The sequence below is a fragment of the Corvus moneduloides genome, chromosome 1, assembly GCF_009650955.1.
Source record: "Corvus moneduloides isolate bCorMon1 chromosome 1, bCorMon1.pri, whole genome shotgun sequence".
Lineage (NCBI taxonomy): Eukaryota > Metazoa > Chordata > Aves > Passeriformes > Corvidae > Corvus > Corvus moneduloides.
Genome location: NC_045476.1, coordinates 42,714,134 through 42,731,433, shown reverse-complemented (window position 1 = coordinate 42,731,433; position 17,300 = coordinate 42,714,134). Strand labels below are relative to the sequence as shown.

Here is a 17,300-nt window from a genome sequence, read left to right as displayed (position 1 = left end):
TATTTTAATTCACTGAAATTGGGCATAATTTCCAAGAATAAAGGGAGCTAGAAGCAATTTATAGTAAGTCCTATATCCATTTCCCGTGCATCTAGAAATGATTTATGACTAAACACCAAGTAGACTGATGTTCAGCTCTGAAGGAATTTGATGGCTATGATTCCAGAACATTTTTTAGTAGCTTAAAGCAATAAAACTGTATTTTAATAACAATACTAATGAATAGTAATGATAACACTAAATGAAAATTTACAGTTGCAACATGAAACTTTCAATATTTCTTCAAACCGTTATCAAGAAAATATGTTTTTATTTACGACATTCATCTTTGAAATGTGTTGTGTTCCAGTCACTTGAAAATAACTACATCTTTTCTGTTAATGTTTTCTCATCTGTATTATAATTAAAATCTCATTATTACTGTTTTTCTTTAATGTTTTTTATTCTTTCTAAATATCTCACAAAGCATAAGCAAAAACCTAAACATAACATTGACACACTATCCTACAGTATCCAAAGGACTATAAGGTAGGAAGATAACTGGCTGAACCTCCTGGCTCAAAGAGATGTCATCAGTAGTACAAAGACCAGCTGGTACATCGTTTAAGATTTAACCCATAGTAAGAGATAATATTAAAAACAGTACCCCCCCAATTAACAATAACAAAAAAAACCATGTCATGCTTCCCACCATTAATAAAATACGTAGAAAAATTCTTGTGTAAAGATTTTAATATTTCCATTAAAATTCATTTCAGAACCACTTAATCATAAACGTTAGTTCTATTAGCTCCTGTACTCCCCATTACTGTCCTTCATCCACAAGGTCTTTAAATAACAGAAACCCTTCTGTACAATAAAACATACTATAAAAACCTTAGTCTTTGTAAAGTAATGTGCTTTTCAGAGACAGAATTGAATATCTGAGTAGAAAATATAAGCATTTTTGTGCTAGGTGGGGGTTTTTTTTCTAAAATGGAAAAATCAAGGGAGATAACTAAATCTCTAATTCACTCTATACTTTGCCTTACACATTACCTTATCTCCAGGAAGATATAAACATAGTTAAGAAATATGTGATGAGTGAGTGTAGCAAGTACAAGCTCATCTTTTCCTCCATTACTTTGTTATATCTGCTGCTGTGCTAACAGAATTATAAAATGGTGAAAAACATATTTCCATCTGTCAAATAAACAGAAAAAGTATGAACATGATCATACAGTGATCTGTAAGTAACATATTGTAACAGGGTTATTTCCTTGACCACAATCTGCATTTGAAAATTACTCAAAATGCTGGATTTTTATGGGGGGGGGGAGAAATGATGTGTAAGGAATTAAGTACTGTACTAATATTGTTAAATATAAATTTCAGCACAGAATATAAAGTATATAGTGGGTAAATGAATGCCCTGACTATACTGGTATGAGCTTTCCAGTTGCACATCTGCAGCTATATTGTATATGTTACTATTGGTGTAAGGAGATAGCTCTGTTTTTCTTCAAATCCAAAGATATTTCCTATTCACAGACGAATACTGGCAGTTGCTAAAGTCTGCAAACTGTCGCATTATCTCTGCTGGGAGCACACAAAACAAAAACATCTTTTCAGCAGGATGTCGAAATAAAATGAGTAATTACCTCTTAATGGCAAATGAAACTTTTTCAGAGTACAATCCTTCTGGCACAGGTTCATACACATCCCCTACTATCTGAAAAATAAAAAGTCTACAATTTGTTGAAGAAAAAGACTCCATTATTTATTCGAAGATCCAATATGATAACTATTGCCCCTAGAAACAACCTGATGAGCATTACATCATCAGCTCTAACTTGCAGAACAACTTAGAACACATCTTCTAATGCAGAATGTCTCTTCCAGTCAGGTATCCACATTAGTGTACATATTTACTGTAGATTAAAGTGCTACAATATTGAACATTTACAAGCAATTTTTGCAATTACAATGGTAAGACAGCAATTCACACAATAATAAACACTTGTGCTCATTCACAAGACACACACATTAGAGCTGAGAGCAGTTTACATGTCAATAACTTAAACATGAATTCTCATTCATGATAACACATGCAGAAATAATTGGGAGGTTGATCTGGCAAATGTGAATACCTTAGTTGCCAAGGAGAGCATATTGGTGCTGCAAAATGCTGGGTTCAGAGTGGCCATCTGATAAAGGATGCATCCTGCAGCCCAGACATCAGCCTTCTCTCCATAAGGCTCACACTTTACAACTTCAGGACTACGTAGAAAGCAATGCAAGCCACAAGTGTTTTATTAATTCACCTAGAAGTAGGCTTATTTTCTAAAAAAACCCCCACCCAATATTTAGTTATTCACTACAACATAATTTCAGAGCACACACAATTACATTCAAAAGGTTGCATTTGTTTCCTTTACCAGCCAAATTCTTTAAGGGGAAGTACAATTAATAGACTTTCAACTTCTACTGAACTTCTTCTCACAATGCTAGGGGTTTATATTTTGTTCACTTGTCCTTTCCACTCACATTGTCTTTGGACTTAATGGACACAAATGAACTATAGCATTTAGAACTAGTTTACAATGATGGCATTTCAATAAAACAGACTAGAGAACAGATTAATATGGCACATCATCTTATAATTCAGGTAGCAGAAAGATTTGAATACAACTCCTGGATTTAGAATGCTAATGGATATAGTTTTGCTATTAATGTAAGGAAAAAACCATGACTCATTGAATCGTTTTCATCCTCTTTAAACTCCTGTAATGCGTTCCTTGCAGGGATGCAACATGGACACTCAGCAGGCAGCCAAATGACAATACAAAAAATCATTGTAAAGATACACCTAAAGAAAACAGAAGAAGGCAGTAACTTCAGCTTTGACGGAGTATAAAACAGAATTTACTTCCTTTGTTCAATTTCCCCAGTGCTTTTCATGAACCTGGATGATTACAATTTAGATTAGTAGGTGTATTCTGATGTTGGAGTTCAAGTCTTAGCAGTAAGTAAGGATCATATCACAGAACGTGTTTGGTTTATTTCATTCAGAGATATAAAAAAATACTTGACTTCTTTCATCTGTAAAATCAACTTGAAAACTGACTTGTTTACCTTTTTCTTTCACCTTAGAATTTGGAACCACTATATCTTCGTAATTATTGTACAGATATCTTTGGTAAAATGCCTTATTTTGGTGCTCAGACGTACTGTGTAAATTCAATTAATGATGCTAGAGGATATCCTGCTGCTATGTACAAAACGCAGATTTTTTAAATATATGGGATGAGGTCCCCAGACAAATGATAAATTAGGTGAACTTAACAGAATAGAAAGTCAGAACAGAGGTCACAGCGCAGGGAAGTGAGAGAGACTGACAGGTCACAATCTTCTGACAAAATTGATCAAACAAGATACAGATTCTTAGGTCAAACCCAACAAGCAATTTTCTTTGAATCTTGCTGTTGATGATACATAACCACAGAGTGGGTATTAAATACTGTTAGAACATAACAGCATTTCTGTAATCACACTGTGACACTAATTCTAGATGTCTTTGTGTAAATTTCCTTTTTGTGTATTAAAAGTGTGGATGCTAAAAGGCAGGAGCAGAGAAATTTTCCAGCTCCGTAGTTTGCGAAGTTTTTGCTTTCTCATGCTTTAGCTGAGAAACAGAGAAATCCAGCTTCTCACAGCTTCTCTGTGAGAGCTTTCATTCTCATGAGAACTGGATGGATAACAGTTTGTAAGAATGTAAACTATTTCGACACCTGCTATTGTTGTCAGAACACTAGAATTGTTTTCAGTCTTGTGACAATAATATTTGGAAATGCGTGTCTTACTGCTCAGCCTATCACCTTGAGAGGTGGTGAGTGAATAAGCCAATAATGTAATTTCTTTATTGTAAACTACACTATAAAAGAGGAGAAATTCATTAAATGAGGTCTTAACTCTGCTTTGGCCATATCTTTTAACCTGGACCTATGTTCTCCGAGGATAACAGCAACATAAAAGTGCCAGTTAGAGCAAACATTAGTATTGGAACTTACCATATAGATGGTGAGCTCAATAAGGCAAAGCCCCTATCTTAGCAAAGTTCTAAGCATGCTCCTATTTAGAAAAATAAATCTGACTTGAATTTTGGTCTTTCGTTCTAGTGATAATTTCAATGCATAGAGAGATCAAGTTTAAAAATATTATTTTTAAATTAATAAATTATATTAAAATACCAGAGATTATTCAAGCCAAATTTATGTAACTATGCAAAAAGCTACAGATCAGCCACAGAAAGAATAAGATGAATACAACTGAGAGAGAAACAGAGGCAAGCATGACCTGGACTACAGCATCTTGATTCCTGAACAGCAGAGAAAAACCTTGCTTGATGTCCAGAGCAAACAGCAGCCCATGAGCTGGTGACTTGGAAAAATCATACTGTGATTTGGAAATCAAAGAAAGAATACTGTGCTGACAGGGTTATAGTTTTAGCATAGTTTCACACAAATGCACAGTAGCTGAAAGTTAATGAAGTAATTTGTTCTGTTTATTCATGCTGAAAGAGTTCTTGTTCTAAATGCGCGTCTAATCCCTTTTTTCTAAATCAAAATGACTTGTAGCAGAAGTTGATCTTTTCTTCCAGAACAAATGTCTTGGTCAGAAATCTCTGACACTGAGCACATTAGGATGACCAATACCTTAAAAAAATACTGTCTCATGCTTAAGAAATACTTTAAATTACTGAAGTAATTTTATTTAATGTGACCATGAAAGTTTTACAGAGAATATAAAATCCCCTACTTCCATGATGCTATGCTTTTGTGGCTAATTAGTTCTGTAATTTAGATTTTTAAATAGGATTTTCAAATATTATTTATTTACTTTTAAGCCTTGTAGTAAAATCCCTCACCGTGTTCTACAGGCTTGCCTCACCATCTGCTAGTTAGAAATGTGGGTGGGGTACAGTACTTGTTGACTAGCAAAACAGTTCTGCAGTCAAGTTGCATGTTTTGGATCCACACTGGTGAGGGATGCCAAGCAGAGAAAGTACCCAGTTCTTGCTCCTGTACACTGCCACCCACAAACAGGAGGGTGGTGGGAGTACATATGGTTTGCCTAATTCAGATGACAAGTGTGTATAAACTGTCACTGTCTGGTCAAGACCAGAAAGAATGAGCGCAACCAGTCTTACTCACAAACACTGAAAATTTAAGGGTGTAGCATTAGTATGACTTTTTTTTTAATTTTCAAGGCAGTACTCGTCCTTTAACTTTTACCTTAAGATAGCTCAATTGGCTGAAACCAGACAGTGGTACTAATTAAATTTTTAGCAAACAGATCAGAAAACGCATTCAAGACAGAAAGGGGTAGATCCTAAGAGCTGATAAAGATTTTCATTTCCATTGCTCCAAGGGCCGAGCTTAGCGCCACTAAGCAGCAGTATTGATACTATTAGCCACAGCTGCTAGAAGTGGCAGCAGATACTTATACAGTCATTTAATTCTTGCAGCTAACATATTCAAGATAATAACTATCGTTTTCATCTAAGTTTGCAAATCACTGGTCATTTCCAACTTATACATTCAAGATGAAAAAGCTTACTCCAGCAGCATTATGTTAACTGTAAGAGAATCCTCCACTAAACAAATGTCCATAGCAAATGCAAGACTAAATTATTTAAAATGAAAGAATTATATCCACAGAATAACTGTCCAAATTCTCAGCATCCTTTAACAGACAATTTTATAATTGTTTCTTAGAAAGGTCACTCTTGCTCAACATATTAGCACTGCTTTTATTCTTAACAGAATCTTCCATGCCCACAGCCTTAAAATGAGCCATTGCTTAATCCAAATAGTTGTTTTTCCTTCTGAACTCCTTTTTACAAAATTAAGTAGCTATTTTAAATACAGAAGACAGTTTCCCATACTACCTCACATTTATAATTAGGATTTTTTTTAAAAAACAATAACCAAATCTTGTCAGTATAGTGCTACTTGTAAAACATCAAACACATTTAACCAAATCCCCTCTACATGGCTTTGGAGATATCTTTGCAATCAAGCTTTCATTTATAATTTTGCTTACTGATGTGATTTTGTCACTGTTTTTCTTTAAGAATACTTTTAACAGAGATTCAAACAGCCTGTTTATCTGAGTCTGCTACATTTGCACTACCACATAGCTGTATAAAAGATGATTATCCTCACTAGATTAGCTCATGTTCACATTAGTTATTAGTGGATGGAAGTTCCAAAATTAAGAAAGAAGTCCTAAATTTGGAGGGGGAGAAAAAGAGGAGATGAAGGAATGACATTTTCGAAACAGCATTCATTTTCTAGAGCCTCTGAAGCTTCTAAAGAATGTTGTCAATACTATCAGGCCGACTTTACATGGGACACAACCAGTGAAGATTTCCCAAGCTACACAGAACTTCAGTAAGCCACTAATGAGTTATCTTGGTACAGTGTTCACTGCTGCTTCCAACAGGTGTAAGAACATGCAGTATATGGCGTCCTTCAGTAGGAGGAGCATTTTCAAATAAGACTTGGTTTCAACTAGACAGTTAGGAATTAATGAAAACAGCAGTGATTCTTCGAGACTGACTCCCAGAAAAAGTGACAGTTATAATGAAAGGCTAAATAAAGAAGCATCGACCACTGACAAAGATTTTAACAATGACAGTTACTGCTTTTAGTCTTTAACATACCTTCAATTAATTATTTAAAGTTTGATGGAGATTCCAGCAGTAGGTATCAGCTATACAAACACTCATGCCTAGAAACCATACTGATTTCAAGAAGCAATGCAACCTGAAAATAGCTGGAAACTAGCAAAGTATCCAACATGCTTATCCCATTTGTCCTTACCTATGGATATTGATTTTTTTCCCACTGCTGGAGACAGAACAGTAGGAGAGATAGTAGACAAGCTTGCCATACATTGATCAACGGGATTTTTTTGTTTCCTTTGGTCCCAAATGCTAAAAGAGTCTCTGCAGTTTCTATTAACTTCAGGTATATAGATATATTTGTTAAAATACCTATAAAATAATACTCGCTTGCAATGGATAGCCTTACTACTTGCTGGCAGGACTTGTCAAAGCAAAGCAGAGAATGGGATTATCTCAATCTTTGTACCTATGACTGCCATAATTCACTATAAAAATGAGACTGCTGTTCCCTGGCCCAGATAAACAGGGATTTACGCAGTAGTGTCTTGAAAAATCTTCAGAGGTAAAGACTACACAACCTCTCACTTCCATATTTGACTGTTACAATGATGAAAAAAAATCTACATAACTCAAGCTAGAATCTCTTCTATTTCAGTTCATCTCTATTTTCTCAGAAAAGTGTCAAGACAATGAATTTCAGTGCAAAGAATGAGAAAATGCTTGTATTTGGACACCATTTCTAGGTTTCTACGAACCCATCTTCATTTTACTAAACTACTGCAGGATAATTTGTGTGTTTTAAGACCAGTGTGAAAAAAACCCTACTTTTACTCTATAATCAATTCTCCAAGTCACAGAAAGAGGGGGAAATAATACAAGGAAAAAAAAAAACAAACCAAAACAAAACAAAGAAGCACCAGTATCGTCCTAAAATAAAAAATAGAAAAGCAGTTGCTGCACATCAGAATTCTTCTCTGGATAGTTTGCTGCAAGCTACAGATATACATTCATTATCGTAGCTTCATAATTATCACTAAAACCAATGGAAGAAGAAACGGGAGCCACAAAACTGACAGTTTGAATAAAGAGGTCCTGTGAATATTGCTGAAAGCTATTTGCATTTCTCACCCACATAAAGAATTCAACACAAGCCTTTTGGGGATATTCTGTCTATCCCTTGAGTGATGAAGCAGGAACAGGATTTTCAATCACTAGTTAAAATTTTACCTTCACAGTTTTCTATTTTGAAAAAGTATGGCCATGTAAGTCTATAATAATTTATTATGTTGTCGTCTAACTTGCTACCATTTTTCTCCTTACAAATTATGTTAAATATTTTTTGGGGAAAAAAATATACATTTCTTATTCAAAAAAGACATCTTTTCAGACATCCTCAACTTCCACTGGCACTTAGAGAAAAATTCATCACTTATTTATCAGTTCCACCAAGTTTTAAAATGTCCAAGGGTAGGGAAGAAATTTACTACCTTCAGATGGCAATTTTACAGTGTGATAAATCCTCATGCCACCAGGTGGGGAATGTAATTTTAAAATGGGTGAAGTCAGCTAAGAGAGGCCACTTTCATGTGTCTAATTGCTCTCTCATCAGTGTAATTTCAACAGTTTCATTTTCTAGTCCAAGCATTGCCTGTCTCTGCCAAGAATGCTCTTCTATATTCATATAATTTAGTCTACGGATAGGCAAAACCAACGCAGTCAGTGACAGGCCACTAATAACTGTAGGATACATCAGACTGTAAAATGCCTGCCTTATGTTTTTACTAGTATCTTCTAAAAAAACCCCCTGGTTTGATGTGGAAGGACACTTTTCACTGCATATAGTAGTAAATTTGTGTAGTCTGTCTCAATCTCAAATGTTAATGAGCACTGAGAAATGTATAAAAACAAGACCACAGTAATAAACCAGCGTAAATTTCAGCTACGCTGCTGTTGATCAAGCATTTAGAGACCTCACTAACTTATTGCTTTCTTTCAACATGATCCAATACCTCTCTGTTTGAAATAGTCGAGATGTTTTATAATTTACCTTCTTGGGTTTTTCATTTTACACTTTTGAAAATAAAGATATGGACATCCAGTTAACATTCAGCAATGGATTTGTATTTCTTTGAATTTACAAACCTTCAAGCTTTTATGCGTGCCAACTTTTTACACTATTGCTTAGTGATGCCTAACATATCAACTTTAAAAAATAACTTATGGCCTCTAGCATTGTAATAAGACATTGTTCTAGAACACATGAAAAACTGCTACCAACTCACTTCTAATTCACCCTTGTCACATATGAATATAAATCAAATTACATTTTTAAAAGGTTTATTCTATTGTTCTTTATTGCTATTGCTTTGTTAAACAAAACAAAGAAACCAATACCTTCTTCATACCTAAATCATTAAATACCCAATGCAAAAGCATGTTCAGAGCACAAGGTCCTCTTCCCAATTCCTAAGTGCAAAGAAGCACTTGTAACTACTTTTTTCCCCCATCAAAAACTTGGAGCACATATGAAACTGTGAAGACCACAACAGCCTCACATGAGATAAGTTGTTTAGGCTATGTATTCAAAAGAGATTGAAAGTCAAGACGGTGTCTTACTTCTGCTGTTCCCAGTCACTCTTTTCCACCAGGGTCTGCTCTCCTGTGCCAGCACAAGTACTTCTACAGATGCATTACACATCAGAGCAAAGACCTAAAATATTTTTAAGCCAGCTCAGTTCTCTAATCTAGCTCATCATTATATTTACACAAATGCTCGTGTTTGCCCTTGAGTATGGCTGGCTTTGGTTGGGTGGTTTTTGTCACAACTGGAATTTTTTGTCTTGAATCATTTCATTGACACAGTTTATATCACAGCCTCAAAAACAACTGGTACTGGCAGAAGTTTGGGAGGCTTTTTCTGTGGAAGAGAGACACCAAATAAGCCAAGAAGTCAGCTCTAGAAATATAAAATCAGCTTTCACTGAAACACAACTTTCAGTTTTACCCTTAGCTCACAATGCTCAACTGAAACGCTCTTCTACCTTTCCTGAAAAAAACTAAGTCAATCAAAATGCAACTCTACAAGAAAATACATTAAAAACTTCAGCATATCTCTTACCAGTTCCTCTTTCTGAGCATAAAAAGCTGCTGAAAGGAGCAGAAGAATATTATTGTGAGGACTTGTTTTCATACTCAGAAGATCAGCAAGTTATAGTCAACTACTACATGTTCTCCCATCTTTGAACTCTATACTTTTTCTGCAAGAGTGAACATCTCAGGCAGACAGACCTGGTTTTTGTAGCAACTTTATACTTCCACTGCTTTCACACATACGAACCTTTAGTGCTAGAGAAAACAAATGCTAAATCTCAGCCCTTTCTGAATTTCATAGAGCACTGAAGTTCATTGCACAAGTATCTTCTTAAAAACTATATTGAAAACTGAAGGATATATTTCATGGATGTTCACTGACTATGCTTTCCAAGGGACATCCATATCTAAATGTTCCCATGTTTGAAAACACGGGAAACAACATCCTCCAAGAATTCCCAGGTATGGAAATTGCGTACTTGCTAGAATACCACTTGCTAGGACACATTGGCTTAAGTATCATCGGCAGGTAGAACAAAAAAAGAATTCTCATAATGTAAAACGTCATATGTACTTGAAAGCACGGGAGAAATCAAGATGGCAATTTCCTGCATATGTGGTTATGCCAGAAACAGTGTTGCTAATCCAATCTATGCTTAACTTGGCAATGTGGAACAACAAATTAAACAAAAAAAAAAAAACAAGACAAAACAAGCAAACAAATAAAAAAACCCACAAAAAAACCCCAAACAAACAAACAAAAAAAAACAAACAAAAAAACCCCCACAAAACCAAACCAAAATCCAAACATGACAGAATCTGTCTTACGCTATCTAAACTGAACTAAATTCTCAATGTATGAACATTCTCATTGATTTTTACATATGTGTGGGTGTGCATGTCTTTGCATGTCTCAGTATGTATGTACACACACACATATATATATGTGTATACATATATATACAGTACTACCGCTCAAAGATGCATTTTGGATCTCTAGGATTTTCTAGCCAGAATGTTTCATTTCAGAAACAAAGCAATTTGGGAGTGCTTACAGGGTACAGTACTATTGAGTTACTTTGCCTATAAAAATTGGGAGAACTCTCAACATAATGCAAGGGCCCAGGTATCAACATTAGGTATCTACTACAAGTAGACCACAAATATTAGAGTTTTGTGGGCTCTGATGTGCATTTACCCCCAAGTGAAGCATTTCTATACACTTTTTTAAAAGTTATACATTGTGCTGGTTTGGGCTGGTGTAGATTTAACTTTCTTCAGGGGCTGTGTTTTGGATTTGTGCTGAACACAATGATGGCAAATATAGATGTGTGTTTGTTATTGCTGAGCAAGGCTTACAGAGAGCCAAGGACTCTTCTACTTCTCATATGGCCACACTGGTGAGGAAATGGGGAGTGCATGGGAGGTTGGAAAGAGACACAGCTGGGACAGGTGACCCAAACCCACCTAAGGCGTATTCCAGAGTACATGACATCATGCTTAGTTTATACAGAAGGAGGAAAGGGGGGATGTTTGGAATGATGAGGTCTGTCTGCCCAAGTAAAAGTTACATGTGATGGGGCCCTGTACTCCTGGGAATGGTTGAACACCTTCTTGCCCATGGGAAGCAGTGAATTTATTCATTGCTTTGCTTTGCTTGCATGCATGGCTTTTGCTTTCCCTATTAAACTATCTTTATCTCAATCCATGAGTTTTTTAGCTTTCACCCTTCCAATTCTCTCCCCAGTCCATGCAAATTGATTCAGTCAAGCCCAAATACAACCATACATACATACATACAGTGATGCGTTTTTATCTGAACCATTCTGCATAACCCTGCTTAGTCAAATTTAAACAATAAGCGTCCAACACTCCTTTTGACATTTACTGTTTTGTTTCTTTACTATATTGTCTGCTCCAAGAAGGGTGGGTTGCATCTCAAACTACCCCGAACTATTACCTGTCAATTCAGAAGAAAGCAATTTCTGCCATTCTAAGACGACAATGCTGTCTCCTCTCTTTCTCTTTTCAGTTTGTTTTTTTTTGTGCAGAAGCTAATATTGGTAGGTAGACAGTCCTAATTTTTTGATTTCTTAATAGCCTTTAACATCTACTTAAATAATACCAAAAAAAACCCCACACAAAAAATCCAAGCATTGATTAAGTCTATAGGCTCTGATTTCTCCTTCAAGACTTGCGCTAAAATACTGTGCCAGTTCACTTTATTCCTTGTGAACAAGCTTCCGTTTCAAAAAGCCCACCATCACACAAAGTATTAACCAAGCACCTGGAAGGTGGCATCCAGCACATGCTGCTGTTTGCAAAGCCTTTTTAGCATTTTTAAATTATTATGACATTGGAAAGACTGATATTTTAGCCAGTCATTTTAAATATTACTCAAGCATACATTCTAAATACAAGGACATCTGTACTGTATCCCTGTTCTCTTTGCCGACTGCAGACAAACAAGGATCACTGCTTCCATGATTTTGCCTGTGGAGTAGAACTGACAAGTAATGTCCCAAAGGATCCCTTACTTGAGAGACTGCAACATGTAAGGGACATTTTATCCTCAATCCTGCATCCAAGTACCTGGATAAAGAGGTAGAAAAAGAACTGCCAAAGTTCTAGGTCTGATGTGAACTTCCATGCATAAAGAGGGTATGAGAACAATAATAAATATAGTATAAGCAAAAATTGTATTAAAAAAAGAGTACTTAAAACCACAGAACACTACTCTCAAACAGAAATTTCCTACAAAATATAAAAATCCCAAAAGATATACAGGAAAAGAAAACAGGCATCTAACAGGCAAAAAGAAGAAATAAATGTAGATAGGATAAGAAAGATTACAACTCAGTGAGCCTGAGTGCCACAGCAGCATGGTTTTGACACCTCTGACACCTCTATTTTAAATTGGTGTTTAACAGAACACAATAACTTCTCATCAACAGCTTCTCTGGCCAGTTGTAAGTGAACAAAACGAATTTATTATTTCAGAGAAGTTGAAAAAGATGGCATGTAACTAGTTACACCAAACTCTTACTACACTTTAAATACCCAAACCATCACTCACAGATCCAGTGCCACTCAGAGATTGTGCTACGCTTCAGGAATATTTGGAGAACCAATTAAGGCAGCCTTGCAATCCCCTTACCTTTGCTCACTAAGAAGTATAATCATTAGTCTTCCAAGGTAAGTGACTTGAATATTTAACATATTACAAGGTCTCACTCTTGAAGCCATTTTAGGATTTAGGGATTTCTAGGGATTAAGTGCCAATCATTATCATTCTGGCACTAGGAATTCACAAGCAACAATTTCAAAAATGGCAAAATGAATTATGTTCAACTGCCAAATGCCTGAGTCCTTGACTCACTCTTAATTCAGAGGAGCAATCAGTAGCTCCCCTGATAGCTTGGAATGTTTAATTACTTATGACAGCCTGCAGGCCAAGCATTCTTACAGGTATAAGGCCATCACATGTGGTGGTGGTAAATGATACTGTTTACATGCACCTTTTCATAATTTAAACCCACACTTCTTTATCTATAAGGATATTCTATATATAGATAAGTTACTACACTACTGCAGTTAGTTCATTTTTGCACCAACTTAACCCACAGTAACCACCGTGTGTAAGACCAGGCAACATCAAAATAGGCAGGCAACCAACTATTGCAGAATAGCTTGTTCCTGCACCTTGTTCCTGACTCCATTGTAACTTGCCTATCTGCTCCAAGAGTAACTATGAAGATGGAAGTTGCTGGACTGAATGTTATATGCAGGAGTATTTAAAATGAGTATAGGATGGCTCCAACTACTGATGCAAGTTTGCAGTTTTCTTGCTTTTGCTTTGCAAGCCCAAAGTCAGCTACAATATTTTTAAAAAAAGACAAAAAGATTTATATCTCAATTGCCACCTTCTGTGCATGACAATCAGTGCTCAGTCACAACAAATGAAAAGTTGGGGGAGGGTGGAAGGGAGGGATTTTTTTTTTATCATTTACATTTCACGGAACTGGACCACATTATCTTTTTATCTCCACAGTCATCAACAACTTACATTTTAATCAGGCCTACCAGCTTTAAAAATACTATAAGCACACCTCTAATGGTTTCAATCTAAACTATATAACCAGTTTCAAGTTTCTATTAATATATTTCAATAAACTATATGACAATGGTACATATTTAATAAGCAGTGATCTAATACTAATCTCTAATAATCTAAATTTATGGTAATTATTTTGATTTCCTTGAAATTATGACAGCTGGGAAGGGTGGACTTTCCACAAATTAAATGTCAAAGGAGCAGGTGGGGGGGTCTAATAACTTCATAGTTCAAAGATGGAATTTTTTAAAAATAATGGTGAATCTTAGCCTTACCGTGTGACAAAAGCTGTAGATTTAGAAGATCATGTAATTATGTTAAAATAAGTGCCTTTTGTGTTATTACCAGGTAGTCTTTCACAAAATGTCACACACAGTCTTTAGAGATTATACTTTTAATCAAAGTTCCATGCAAACTGTTTGTTTGTTTTTTCCAGTTCAACACTCTACTGCTGGCTCCACACAACAACACAGCTAAGATACATCACACTTCATTAAGTCCAAGCAAAAAGAGCAAGAAAACATTATTGTACTTGATAAACCCTGTTAACAATTTTTGTATTGTAATACTGCTTCAGAAGCGGGAAGATCTGTGTAGTAAATAATACTGTTTAAAATATTCTAAAACTCCTGTTCTACTTGGACAGAGCCCATAGCATGCCTATTCCAATTGTTTTCGCTATGACATAGTTCATAAATATTTTATTTCAAAATGTTACTAGTCCTCAAAAGAAGCTGGAGATCTGAAGAAATACAGGTAAGAAAAATTAGTTTCTGTTGGCTCTTGCTCAATGCAAGCCTTCAGGGTCTGAAAAGGAGCAGTTCTTGAATTCAGAAAGGGCCTTTGATAAGAAAGCCACATCTAGACACTCAAGCCACAGATAATTTTTCTTTGAACAAAATGTCCAAAGAAGGACTAGTTCTGCAGTGCTTGGAAAATGTAAGTAAAAAGTAAAAAGACTGCTAAATTAATAGGATCACCTAAGAAGCCTCCCTTTTCCCTTGAGTTAAGGCAGTCCTCAAGCAGTTCGCTTCAAGAAATATTAATCCCCAAAGACCAGAGGATTTTGCAATGTTGATACGTCCCTGAATTAATTGGTGTTAATCATTCTAAATTCCTTCCTTTGGAATTCTTCAAATAATATTTGATGAAGGATCTTCAAATAATATTTGATGGAGGAAGAGTATTGAGACATGACAGCAATCAATAAATTCAGTTCCTATTGCTTGAAAGATTTAGTAAAGGAAAGAAGAGAGCTGAACATCTCAGTTCTGGAAGTAGTATTTCATTTTAATAGAACATTAATGATTATCTGCAGGAAAAAAAAGAAAGCAAGGGAAAAATTAGCCAGATGGAGTAAATATATTCTCTTCCTTTTAAGCTCAGGTCCTCAGATATGGAGGGATAAAACGCCTTCACTGGCATTATTTTTTCCAAATTCAGCTAAACTTTCTTGATGCCAGCAAGAAGCCCCCACATACAACTGATGCTGCCAGAGCTAAGGAATGTAAAGCCCAGGACAATCAGCTTTACATTAAGCGTAAGTATTTTTTCTTAGCTTTTTCAAGCCTATAATAGAGATTTGAATGAAAAAGAACTGCCAGCTGTTGAGCTACATCAAAGTAGTGGCATTGCTTCTTTTAATTTATTTAAGCATCTGTCTTAAAAAATAAATAAATTGGTCTGCAACTTTTAATACTCCATGATTATTTGGCATGTGATGCCAAAAGTTACTACAATAACTAACAAACAAATAAAATAACTTCTAAGAACTGTGACAGGCCTGCTTCATATATCATTAAATGAAGATATGACCAAAGACGACCCCTTATTAATTAGTATTATTATAATTTTTTTTAATTTGTTAAAAAATAGTCAACCATACAAGACAATCCTCCAACAAGAAGAAAAATTAAAACAATATGATGTGGTCATAATCCTTTAGATTCTGAAACACTCCCCTTCTTTCACTTGTTTACACTATGTTTAGAGTTGCAGAATATGTGATAATGAAGCACGGTAGTTTCAAAAAAGATTAACAATCTGTGGAAGAGGGCATGAAGAAAAGACAGAACTATGAAATAGGAGTACGCTGACTTGACTAGTATCTTAACCTCCTACAGAATGGTCTCTGCAGCTTTCATGACAGCCAAATTACAGAAAGTTTCTATATCTTATCAGTCTCTTCAAATGAGCATTTTAGATACCTGCAATGTTGAGGGTTTTTTCTCTTTTTATTAAGAGGATCTGGATTTTCATTTGCTGTTTTATTTCCCAAAATTCTCAACCAGTATTAAACAGTAGATTAGTCTTCTGCAGTACAAACAAGACAAAAATTATCCAGATACATCTGAACAACGACATCATACTTGCACGTTTGTTTCCTGAATTTATATTTGAATCCTATTCAAAAATGCCATTAATTTTTCCTAAAATCAAATATACAAAGACCAAAAGCACAGCAAAAAGGAATATTAATAGAGGATCAAATTCACCCCATATATGAACTTCAGACCTGCTCACATCAGATTTTCACCATCTACCCTCTGAACAGTTTCTTCTTCTACCCAGAAGGGTTCAGGATGAGAGAAAAACCCTTTGCTTCTCTTCAGCAAGTTTGCAATTGTAATCAAGAAGGTTCGTTAGCAACTTACTGAGTTACAGTGATTTGGAGTATAAAATTAGAAATTCAATTTATTTTCCATAAAAAACATATGCTAAAATCAAGATAATTTGCAATTTAATCAACAATAGTACATACTTATTCTACTTTTCCCCATCAATAGAATTGGAACAGAATTAACTTCTCCTCATTCCCAAATAAAACTTTTAGCTATTCTATCATTCTCCTTTCTGTGCTATCATTAATGCTTTGTAAACAATCTACTGCCAGTTTTGTGAAGCTTGTAACTTCTGCACTAGGAACCTAGGCACTGATCCACATCTGAAACTGAGATTTGTAAAGAGAGATGTAATCATGCTATTAATCCACCAATGTTTTCCAGAATGTTTGATTTACAGGGTGAATATAAACAAATAGGAGATTCCACTCAGCCTATTACGAAAATAACTTCAAAAATAGAGTACTAGAAGGACTTCCTTGAACTTCAGTGTGAAGGGTAGCAATTCTGATAACGAATATTAGTTAAATGAGCCATCTAATCTGCTAAAAAAGTAGCATTGATTCAAGTGAATCTGAACAGTGACTAACACACAACAGACACTGGTTATATCTACTTTATCTCATGGCCACTGCTTCTCTGGGCATGGAAGAGAATCCAGAGCCAATAGGTCTTTAAAATAATGCACTCAACATGCAAATATTCTGAATTACAAAATTAACATGTAGCTTTCTTCCAGCACCAAGGAACTATTTGAACTTTCCAAGTCTCATTCAATTCACCATTCTGACACTCCATGGCTACC

The 17,300-nt window shown here is 35.4% G+C and overlaps 1 protein-coding gene across 1 annotated transcript in view; it reads right to left on the bottom strand.

Annotated features, from left to right (window-relative positions):
- Positions 1 to 17,300, bottom strand: part of NEK10 (NIMA related kinase 10) — a 74,617-nt gene that overhangs the window by 31,131 nt on the left and 26,186 nt on the right. The window contains 3 exon segments of the mRNA XM_032107757.1: positions 1,641 to 1,711; positions 2,130 to 2,260; positions 13,560 to 13,634. Of these exon segments, the coding sequence (XP_031963648.1) occupies positions 1,641 to 1,711; positions 2,130 to 2,260; positions 13,560 to 13,634 (277 nt within the window).